The sequence below is a fragment of the Bos taurus genome, chromosome 3 (genome assembly GCF_002263795.3).
Source record: "Bos taurus isolate L1 Dominette 01449 registration number 42190680 breed Hereford chromosome 3, ARS-UCD2.0, whole genome shotgun sequence".
NCBI classification, from domain to species: domain Eukaryota; kingdom Metazoa; phylum Chordata; class Mammalia; order Artiodactyla; family Bovidae; genus Bos; species Bos taurus.
The window spans coordinates 27,197,572-27,209,326 of NC_037330.1; the positions used below are offsets into that span (position 1 = coordinate 27,197,572).

Sequence of the window (11,755 nt, forward strand, 5' to 3'; positions counted from 1 at the left end):
GAGAATTTCTCAATATTGATCTAGAACCTGCCACGTGGTAGATGCCTGTCTAGGTCCTTGGCATGACAGTAGACAAAACAACAGCAAACAAGATAGAAATGCTTGCCCTCTAGTTGAAAATACAGGATACATGTATATATGTCTCTCTCTATATATATGTATATAGACACACACAAACACACACATGTATAATGTAAGATCATGTATGATAAGTCCCAAGAAGAGCAATAAAATAGACGAAAGGACTAGAGAATAAAGGGTCTACCATTTTAGGACCCCCTGGAGAAGGAAATGGCAACTCACTCCAGTATTCTTGCCTGGGAAATTCCATGGACAGAGGAGCCTGATGGGCTATAGTCCCATAAGGTCTCAAAAGACTCAGGCAGAACTCTGCGACTGAACAACAGCAACTTTTTTTTAACTTTTTGGCCATGCTGTCTGGCATGTTGGATCTTATTCCCTGATCAGAGATCAAATCTGTGCCCCCTGCCATGGAAGTGTACAGTTTTAACCACTGAATCACAAGGGAAGTCCTGGGGTTGCTATTTTAGACTGGGAGGGCAGAGAAGGCTTCTGGAAGGAGGTGACATTGGAGTGAGCCCTGATGACAGCTTGGGAAAGCAGATTCCAAGACCCCTAAAGCAGGAGTCAGCTTAGCAAGGCTCGAGGGCCAGCAAGGAAGCTGTTGTCATGACAGGAAAAGAAGGAGGGTGAAGGAGATGAACTTGGAAGGTGGTGGGGGACAGGCTATCCCACAGGGTTTTGTGAACTGTGGTGAGACTCGAAAAAGGGATAATAATACCTGCTCTCCAGGTTGGTGAATATGAAACAGTCTAACGCATGTGAACGTGGCACAGCTTGCTTCGTGTATGTCATCAATAAATGATGGTTCCCTTCTCCCCTGTGTTCACTCCCTCCTTTGGCTCCTAGATCCATAAGAAAAGGTGTGCAATGATGTTGCTTCTGACTCTGCACAGAAGCCTCCAAGAACTGGAAGGGGCTGTTTGTTATTTTACATGGGAGGCACCTACAGGCTGGCATATGATAAGCATCTCCCTCACAGATGCTGGGTAGCACGGTTCTTGTCTGACCTTAACTATGATGATCAGGTCTGTGCGCACGTGTGCTCAGTCTTGTCTGACTCTTTGCTGTCCCGTGGACTGTAACCCGCCAGGCTCCTCCAGCCATGGAATTTCCTAGGCAAGAATACTGGAGTGGGTTGCCATTTCCTTCTCTAGGAGATCTTCTTGACTCAGGATCAAACTGGCATCTCTTGCATCTCCTGCATTAGCAGCGTGTTTCTTTACCACTGTGCCACCTAAAAAGCCCCGATCAGGCCTATACTAGCTTCTGATTTCATCTTCTTGCCACAAGCAAGAAGTTGTGTCCGACTCTTTTGCAACCCCATGGACTATAGTCTGCCAGGCTCTGCACATTCCACAACTCTCTGTATGTTCATCTCACGACATTCATCCATAGGAGAAGGGACCAAGGGTAGCTTTCTTGAGCATCTGTAAACGACCAAGATTCTGCATCTTTCAGAGTGTGTAAGTGAAAGAGAGAAGGTAGAGAGGGGAAGGTCATTGGCCATGCCAAGACTACAGGCAAATGTTTGTAGAAGCATAATGAAGGGTCCTTTCCAGTGTAGGACTTCTCTCAATTCTATTAGACCAGTTTTTGCTGAACATCCACTTTAGGCCAAGTTCTGTGCAGCCAATGTTGTCAGGAGGTTGACAGCAGACCAATAAACTGGAAATTAAAATTATAGCCATCTGGTGCTAAATACAGGCTTCCCAGATGGTATAGTGGGAAAAAATCCACCTGCCAATGCAGGAGATCCAAGAGACATTGGTTCAATCCCTGGGTCGGGAAGATCCCAGGAGTAGGAAATGGCAACCCACTCCAGGATTCTTGCCTGGAAATTCCATGGATAGAGGAACCTGGCAGACTATAGTCCACGGGGTTTCAAAAGAGCTGGACACGACAGAGTGACTGAGCACACATGCGTGCACAGTACTAACTATAGGTTTGCACAGGATGGTGTGGGTGCAAAGAAAATGGAAGCTGCCTCTAGTTTGGAGGCCTTCCTGGAAGCCTGGTGTGTCAGAGTTGTAACTTAAAAGGCTAGCAGAAGTTAGCTGGAAAGAGAAGGGCATGAAGATTGTTCTAGAAAGAGAAAACCTAACCTGAAGAGCACAAGCAGAGAGACACAATTATTTCTACTTTGTTGGAGCAGATGTTACCTTAGAGGAGGATGGTGAGGTGGGAGAACAAACAGTGAGAGGTCTTGAAAGAAAAGGAAGAAGAATGTCAAAAACAAGGTCAACAGTTAGTGGCTGAATGAGATAAGGTCCCCAGATGTCCATAGTTTGGTAACTAGAACCAGAGTGACGTGTTTGGGGAAAACAGTGGGCGTTAAGTCAGGCAGCAGTGGGTTTAAAGAGAATGGGAGATGAGCGAGTAAACTCAGACGCAAGCGAGTTCTCTGGGAAGCTTGGCTGGAGAACAAGAACAAGGACAGCAACACATTTATTTCGAAAGGACACACGGATTCAATGCTGAGAGGAAAAAAGCCAGTGGAAAAGGAGGAAGGCAGAGAGCAAAACCCCCCAGGCAAGTGCTTCCCAGCCAGGAGGAGTCGTGGAAATCCAGAAACCTGCTCAGGAGCTGGCCTTGGTGTTTCAGAAGGGACGGAAGATGGGTGCAGATGCAGATAAAGGCGCAGAGTTCCTGCCTGACGCCTGTCTTCTTTCTAGAGCAAGAGACAAGGCAGTGTACTGACGGTGAGGTGAGATGAGGAGGGCAGGGGACTTCCGGGTAACAGACCTTGGCAGAAGCTTCTCTAACAGATGAGGGGCTGTTTGGGTCTCCAGAGGTTTGTGTAAAGGTTCCGGGCTTCCTGAGTGGTGCCAGTGCTAAAGAATCTGCCTGCAAATGCAGAGGATGTAAGCGATGTGGGTTTGTTCTCTGGGTTGGGAAGATCTTCTGGAAAAGGAAATGGCAACCCACTCCAGTATTCTTGAAAATTCCATGGACAGAGGAGCCCGCCCGGTGGGCTACAGTCCATGGGGTCACAAAGAGTTGGACATGCCTGAGCACTCATGCATGCATGGTAGACAGGCAAAGTTTCCAGGCAGTATCAACACTCCACTGTGTGTCCATGAGGCTGTGGATTAACAGTGGGCTGGGTTGTAAGAGGTTGTCTAATACCCCTCAGCTCTCCAGGGGTAACAGTAGAGAGGTTAAGATTAGAGTTTGCTGGGCTTCCCTGGTGGCTCAGTGGTAAAGAATTTGCCTGCCAGTGCAGGAGACTCTAGTTCAATCAATCCCTGATCCAGGAAGATCCTACATGCCAGAGAGCAACTAAGTTCATGCACCACAACTATTGAGCCTACAGTCTAGAGCCTGGAAACCACAGCTACTGACCCCACGTGCCTCAAATACTCAAGTCCATGCACCTAGAGCCTGTGCTCCACAACAAGAGAAGCCACTGCAATGAGAAGCCCACACACCACAATGAAGAGTTGCTGCTGCCGCTAAGTCACTTCAGTCGTGTCCGACTCTGTGCGAGCCCATAGACGGCGACCCACCAGGCTCCCCCGTCCCTGGGATTCTCCAGGCAAGAACACTGGAGTGGCTTGCCATTTCCTTCTCCAATGCATGAAAGGGAAAAGTGAAAGTGAAGTCGCTCAGTCGTGTCCCACTCTTCATGACCCCATGGTCTGCAGCCTACCAGGCTCCTCTGTCCATGGGATTTTCCAGGCAAGAGTACTGGAGTGGGGTGCCATTGCCTTCTCCAATGAAGAGTAACCCCCTGCAACTAGAGAAAAGCCTGCATAGCAGTGAAGACCCAGCACAGTCAAAATAAATAAATAAAAAGAAAAATTAGAGTTTGCTGGCACCATCTGGAGAAGAGAGAGGAAGGGGTCAGTGGTGGGCCATGTTTTCAAGCCTGGGCAGAGAAAGGATGAAGTCAGTTTGGGAGATTAAAGGATATTGCACAAGTTCACCAGCCAGATGTCTGACCAGGAATAGCAGGAAAAAGTAATACAAGGGCTAACTAGATAGAAAACTGCAGTCAGAATGGTTGGGAAATAGTCATTTCAAATAGTTAAGGTCTCAGAATGTGTTAAGGACTAAGGCTAACTTCCCAGATCTTCCAACTCCATTGATGTGAGTCCACAAAACTTGAATGTCAGTGACATAATGGTGACTCAATAGGAAGGCTTCTGCAGGTGGCTCAGAGGGAAAGAATCTGCCTGCAGTGCAGGAGACACAGGAGACGTGGGTTCAATCTGTGGGTCAGAAAGATCCCCTGGAGGAGGAAATAGCTGTCTACTCCAGTATATATCTGCATACATATTTTGTTTCTCATGTTAATAAACTAATGGAAGATTTATGACAATATTGACACTGTTATATAATTTGTAATTGATAAAAACTTGAGAGAAAGTGTGTGTATGTGTGGGGGGAGGTGGTGCCTCTTGGAAACAGTTCTCCATTGGGAATCTCTTCTACAAATTATGCCACCATTTGGTGGTAGAATCTTCTCACTGGTGAGGACAAGTTCAGACACTCCTTAGAAGACACCTATAATTTCTCACTCATTATTCCTCTAAACCAGCAGTCCGCAGCATGGTTGACATGAGGGACCAGTTTCGTGGAAGACAATTTTTCCACAGACTTGGGGTGGAGAGGGGATGGTTTCAGGATAATTCAAGCACACTGCATTTATTGTCCACTTTATTTCTATTATTATTACATCAGCTCCTCCTCAGCTCATCAGGCACTCAGTCCCACAGGTGGCGGACCCCTGGTCTAAACCACAACCCAGAAACCCCAGCTGCTTCCCTTCGCTCGTCCTGACCATGGCTTAGCGAGGTATAACAAGAAGATTCTAATTCAGGGTGCAGAAAAGCAGGGAATGGGGCTGGAAGCAGCTTTACAGGGAGCAATCTTGGTGAAAGAAAGAGGCTCCACCACAAGTAGAGACCAGTCGCTAGCCCAACCTCAGAATCCCTTTGATGGCTCTCAGACTTCAGGAAGCAAGCTAAGACACCAATTGCAACCTCAAAGCAGCCTTGTCATTACATTTATTTCATGGCAAAGCTTTGAAGCAAACTGAAGATGGATCAAAGCTCATTCAGTCCAAGCTTTTTTTTTCCCCTTTGTGTACCACACAGCTTGCGGGATTTCCCTGACCAGGGATTGACCCCCAGCAGTGAAAGCGCCAAGTCCAAACTACTGAACTACCAGGGAATTCCCCCATTCCGTCCAAATTTGACCTCGGATACCTGTTTAAGTTTCATTCACTTTCTCTGCTGATCAGGTCAATGCACGAAGGTGTGTCTCTTTTTCTAAAGAGAAACATTTTGTTTCTAAAGAGATCATTGGTGGATGCGACAGAGCAAAAGCAAAAATGAAGTATAATAATTTAACCAGGCCCAGGATGCTAGGTGTCTGTGGTTGAACTAGATTATCTAGTTCAACCCCTGCATTGTACTGACTGGAAAAGTTATGCCACACTCATTAGCACGCAGATTCAATCACTGTAAGCAGCGTTTACACAGAAGCAGTCATCAGACTTGGCACTTCCAAGGTTTGGCCATCCGTTTGCTGTAGACCTCCTGCCCTCCAGGGTGTGTCTACATGCCCACATGAGTGTCCACCCCCCCAGGTGCAACGTCAGGCGTGTTGTGGGCCCACATCATTTGCTACTATTAATAGCTCAAGTCTGTGAACAGTTTACTGTTTCAAATATAAATTATTGCCAATTCAAGTGTATTCCTTAAAACAACATCAATCTGACTCACTTGTATTCCCGCATACTTTCCTGAAAGAGGCAGGGGGTGTTAGAAATAGCGTGACAGGAATGCCACACAGGGCTGGCCACACCCACGAGCAAGTGGCCCGTGCAAATGTCGTCCACAAGGAGTGCCACTGGGGGAAAAGGCTGAGAATGGCTTTCTAAACAACAGGAAGTCAGACTTTAAATTCTGGAATTGCCTTAACTCCAATAATCAGTTTTAAAAAGTGGTGGTGTGGGACTCCCCTGGTGGTCCAGTGGTTAAGAATCTGCCTTCGGATGCAGTGAATGTGGGTTCAATCCCTGGTCAGGAAACTAAGATCCCATAAGTTACAGGGCGACGAAACTCATGTGCCACAACTGGAGAAGCCTGTGTGCCACAACGAACTCTCAGAATAACCCCTCCCCCTCAAAAAAAAAAGTGGTGGTCATGGGACAGACACTGTTTCTATCTTTCAGCGGTTAACAATTTAAAGGACTGGAAACTTAAATTCAGTGATCCATACAGATAAGACATCACACTCCCTATCTTTTTAGACTAATTCTTCCATGCCCCAAATGCTTGGACCCCACAGGATATCGGCAATTCATATATATAGCAGAAGCTATAGTAACAGCAGCCCTGCAGAGGCAAGGCTGGTGAGGCACTGCAGTGTAAAAGATACTTTATAAGGCTTAGCTCCTTTGAGGCTTCCCTGGTGGCTCAGATGTAAAGAATCCGCCTGCAATGCAAGAGACCCAGGTTCGATCCCTGGGTCAGGAAGGTCCCCTGGAGGAGGAATTGGCAACCTACTCCAGTATTCTTGCCTGGGAAGTCCCACAGACAAAGGAGTCTGGTGGGCCCGAGTCCATGGAGTCACAGAGTTGGACACAACTGAGTGACTAACAAACACGCATACAGATCCCTAGAGCCTCTGGATAATCCTTTAAGGTGGATGCTCTGGTAATCCTCATTTTACAGAGGAGAAAACAAGTTCAGAAAGTGTAAGTAATTTACCCAAGGTCTGGGAGTTGGCAAGTCACAGGAATCCACACCCAGGCAGTGTCCTTGTTCACAACCACTGCACCACTCTGCCTCCCCAAAGACAAGGCGACTGGGAATGAAACCCATGCTGACTGCTTGAATGGGGTTCCCTGCGCTGGAAGTCCTCTCTGCTTGTTAAAACTCGACTCATTTAGCATGTGCTGCTAAGGCTTTGTCTTCACTCTGTGGAAGACCTCTCCCATCAGAGCTCACAGTGCTCTCTTCCCCTCCAGCACCCTGTTCAAATCTCTGTGTAGCACTTGCAATGTTAAACATTTGCCTGTCTGCATGGGGAACTTCCTCCTTTTAGCTTTGGGCTTATGTGCAAAATCTGCAGGTGAGACAGGGCCACCCTTAAAGACACCCAAACACAAAACGTCTCTCGCACTGAGCAGGCCACATCCAGATTTGTGTTTTGGGCTGTGTGTGTTTATGGTGATATAGAGGGTTTAGCAGAGGAAACGTAGTTTGGTGCATAACAGAGTAGGTTGAAACCTCAGCACCTTCATTAACTCTGTGACTTTGGACACGTTGAATTCACATGAGCCTCTGCTCCTTTCTGTGCATGGATCATACGGTTGTTGCTTACATGACACACAGTAGGGCCTCAACCTGCCAGCACCTTTAACACTCATCTCGCATTATCTTCAATGAGGCCTGAAGATACTTCTAACCACATACATGCAATGATCCTATGTGAATGTCAAGAGGGAATAAAGATATCCAAGGCACTGTTCTTCCTTCTGGAAACTTCTACAGAATACAATGATATAGTTAAGTCACGACCAAGATAACAAAAGGAAAGGTGTCAGAAGCTAAGATACAATTGATGGCCAAATAAATATTATCAGTGATGATTATGATGGGAAGTCATAGAAAGGCACAAATGTTTTGTGTTGTAATCTTTCATGAGAAGGTGGACTCAGAGCTGAGTTTGAAGGATGAGTATGAGCCAGAAAAATGAAGAAGAGGGGGATGTCTCCCTGAGTGGTGGAGGGAGAGCTTCAGCCCAAGACCTTTTGGGGCCACAGTTCTTCTAGGACAGGACTGTCAGACCCAACCACCCGTAGGGGCAGAATAGTGGACACACCCGGGAGAGGGAGGGCTGGGGAGGGGGACTGTCAGGCTCAGCAGCGCCACAGCCTCCAGCAGGACAGACGCTCAACTCCAGGCCATGGCTGCCAGGCAAAAAACCAGGACCTGGTTTCAACACCTGCATTGCACTGACTGGAAAAGTGATGCCACAGATAGTTTGATTTATTGTTATTAGTATTCCAGAGAGAAAGGAAGTCTGACTTTGTATGCAAAATCTCACTATTTGGAAATGCTCGTAACAAAATTGAAAAATCTGAAAAATTCTCTGTGGGCCAAAGAAAACGCATGCACATGCTGGAGTCAACATAGAGAGCTTTTGTTTAGAATTTCTGTGATTGAAGATGCAGGGAAGCAGGTAGAAAGATAAGTATTATTTGAATGCCAGGCTAAAATATTTGAACTTTTTTCTTTCAGAACACACAGGACCATGGAGAAATGCCAGGTTACACACTTTCTCCAAAGGGAGAAATCACTTTGTTTGCTATAATTTTTATTATCATAAGTTTTTTCCCTATTTATCTCTCTTAATGGATTTGGCTAAGAAATCAACTTGATTTATCACTATAATAATGAATTCTACTTTGTTAACTTATAAAGGCATGAAAACACTAGACTAATCTCTAACTCTTAATGTTTTAGTTTCAAGGGTGGTGCTGTCTTAGCAGCTTCATCTGTAAACAGAAAGGCTTAAATTAGATAATATTTATGGTTCCTTCAAGTTCTAATATCCTAAGAGCCTATGACCCTACAAAGAAGAAATTAATTGGTTCTTAATCCATGTGTACTAAAAATATAGTCAATTAGTTCAGTCACTCAGTTGTGTCTGACTTTGCGACCCCATGGACTGTAGCATACCAGGTTTCCCTCTCTATCACCTTTATATTTTAATTTAGCAGTTTTACAGTTTTCAAAAAGCTGTCTTATTCACTCTTTTTCAAAGACCCCCACTAAGATCCTGTGATCACTCCCATTTTACAGAGAAAAAACTGAGGCTTAGACAGGTTAAGTGCTTTGCTCATGACCACCCAGACATCAGGCTTCCCAGGTGGCGCTAGTGGTAAAGAACCTGCCTGCCAATACAGGAGACTAAGAGACAAGGGTTCCATCCCTGGATTCGGAAGATCCCCTGGAGGAGGGCTCGGCAACCCACTCCAGTATTCTTGCCTAGAGAATCCCATGGACAGAGGAACCTGGAGGGCTATAGTCCATGGGGTCGCAGAGACCCCACTGAAGTGATTTAGCATACCTGTATGCACCCAGGCATCAGTGGGGAGCCAGAGTTCCAGCCAAGTTGTAACTCTTTGTTCCACATTATATACCCAAGGTACCTCTTGCACTGGAATCTCAAAGACAGGACTGAAATATGGTAAATCCCTGAATACTCTTATGGGTGATGGTCTTGGGGCATTTTCTATGTCTTTGGAATCAGCCTGAAATCCTTTCTGCATCCAGGTTGGTGGGGTAGGAGGAGTGGGAGAGAGCACGTGGAAGAGACTGGTATTTGTCCTTACCTTATTCAGCAGGCAATTTTCTAAGTCTCCTTCCATCCGGGATTTCACGGCTTCCTGGTCAATCCTGAGCAGAACAGCAGCGTCTCAGTTTGTCTGTCATTGGAGACCGTGCTTGTTGTGTGGCTTTCCCAGAGATGTTAATATCTGGGGGCTGAGTTTCTCTGGAAATGTGTGTGTGGACCAGAGACTTACCCTCTCAATTCTTCATTCAAGTTCTTATTTCCAAATTGTGAGCATCCGTCTTTTATCTTTGGGAAATAAAAATCAGAAAAGAATTGAAGACGGAGAGTTGATGAAATTGAACTCGAGTCCAACCTAATTTTACTCTATTCAGCTCTACTGACAGACGCTTTGACCGAAGGGCAATTTTCCAAGTTGTATTTTCCACTCAAATACTCAAAGGTTCCATTCAAGATAGAAATGCCTGTAGGTGGCTTCTTCCCACCTGTTTATGCTCTTATCCTGACACTAGATGCCTCTGTGAGCTCGGTATCTTATATCTCCTTGTTCTAATCCTGTTGACAGTAAATAGTTTCCTTGCTCTCCCACCCAGAAAATCCTGCAAATGAATCTACCTTCCTTACAATAAACAAATAGGAAACTGCCAAACAACCAGCGGCACCATTATTATGTCTAAGACAAGTGATCAGGACACAACAATTCGCACGTGGAAACACACACACACAGGTGTGGACACACGCAGACACAAGCACAGAGACACACACACGCACAAGCATACCCAGGAACGGCAGGACAAGAATCCTCCTGCTCACCTGCTGGCCTTCCCCCCAGAAAGCTAGCAGTAAAAATAAAGTCAGTGCAAACAGGCCCCTCAGGAGTTGAGGAAACACTCACATCTGGTTTTGCCAGCAAATCCGTGTTGGAAAACAGCTCAAGCAGCAAATTCCCAACCTGGCTGGCTGAGGCTAGTTTTATTACAGAAAAAAAAAAAAAAAAGGCTTGATCTCTGAACTTGGTAAACACCAGAGTCAGCTATTGGATGATCTAAAGAAAATACAGTGCTTCGGGGAGCTCAGCTCTATTCGGAGCAATGTTCCAAAGGCGAGTGTCTGCCCAAACCCACCTCTGAGCGCTGTCTCTAAGTGCTCAGCAGCCATGCTGGACGCCTGGGCCACTCTATGTTCTGTAACCACAGCATTTGCATATATTTCCTGAACTTGGCATCATCTGAAAGCCACATCAGAGCTCAGGCTGCTCGCCAGGTGCTCCACCCACCTCACTAATCCCAGTGTTCTGTCCAGCTTCTACAGCTCACCTCTGGGAATCTGTGTGTGTGTGCGTGCATGCTAAGTCAATTCAGTAGGGTCCAACTCTTTGAGACCCCATGGACTGTAGCCCACCAGATTCCTCTGTCCATGGGATTCTCCAGGCATGAATACTGGAGTGGGTTGCCATGCCCTCCTCCAGGGGATCTTCCCAACCCAGGGATGGAACGGTTGTCTCTTAGTCTCCTGTATTGGCAGGTAGGTTCTTTACCATAGGGCCACCTGGGAAGCCCTGAGCAGGAACCTGTACACCGATATATTAATATTAATACATCTGGTAAAGCCAGCACTCCTCAATACTCCCTCGATTTTTCATTTTCTTCTATTTGTAATTTTAAATCTCCTGCTTTTGATAGCAAATGCTCCCAAATATTTCTGAATCTTCTTCCTTTACCTTCTCTTACTGCTGGCTAGTTGTTCCAAACTATCGGTTTTTCATAGGAGGAACAAGAGCCTCTCCCTCTGAGCTGCTTGCGATTCTGAGTTCTCTTTCCAATTCATTTTCAACTTCACCAAGGTTGTCCTGCTTTTCCTGGGTGTTTTTGCTCTTTTCCTTTCTGCTGCTTCACTGTAAGCATTAACATGGGCGTCCCTTTCCTCTGGTGGGGCCTTTCCTTCTAGTCTAAGGTTCCTCCAGATGCCCGTCATCAGATGCACAAACTTTCATTCTTTTGTGCTTGAGGTGGTCCTACCTACTGCGATTGCTCAGTCCTACAGCTGATCAGACAGCTGAAAGTAGCATTCTTCTCTCATGCTAGGGTCCAGTGACACTGGCCTGGAGTGAGCAGTGAAAGCAATGAACAGGGCCAAGTGAGAAGCTAGGAAGTGCCGGGAGCCGGCGTATTGCATATTGAGTGCATATTGCATATTGAGTGCAGCACTTTCACAGCATAATCTTTCAGGATCTGGAATAGCTCAACTGGAATTCTATCACTGCCGGGAGCCAGCGTGAGGAACTCCTCCCGTGGCAAAGGTCATGAGGAAGGAGGCTTGGCATACGCAAAGGCGGGATCAAGCTTCAGGAGTCTCCCTG

At 46.2% G+C, this 11,755-nt stretch overlaps 1 protein-coding gene across 3 annotated transcripts in view; it reads right to left on the bottom strand.

The window, feature by feature from the left end:
* MAB21L3 (mab-21 like 3) overlaps window positions 1–10,664 on the bottom strand; it is a 28,638-nt gene extending 17,974 nt beyond the window's left edge. Inside the window, exons 1-3 of one of the 3 annotated variants that reach the window (XM_015463482.3) lie at window positions 10,292–10,664; window positions 9,629–9,684; window positions 9,437–9,500 (exon numbers count right to left, since the gene is read on the bottom strand). In XM_015463482.3, the coding sequence (XP_015318968.2) occupies window positions 9,437–9,472 (36 nt within the window). In that variant the 5' untranslated portion in view covers window positions 9,473–9,500; window positions 9,629–9,684; window positions 10,292–10,664. Of the gene's footprint in view, window positions 1–9,436; window positions 9,685–10,291 lie in introns of all 3 variants that reach the window. The other 2 variants (XM_015463473.3, XM_059885025.1) reach the window with 2 other exon arrangements.
* Window positions 10,665–11,755: the final 1,091 nt, after the last annotated feature.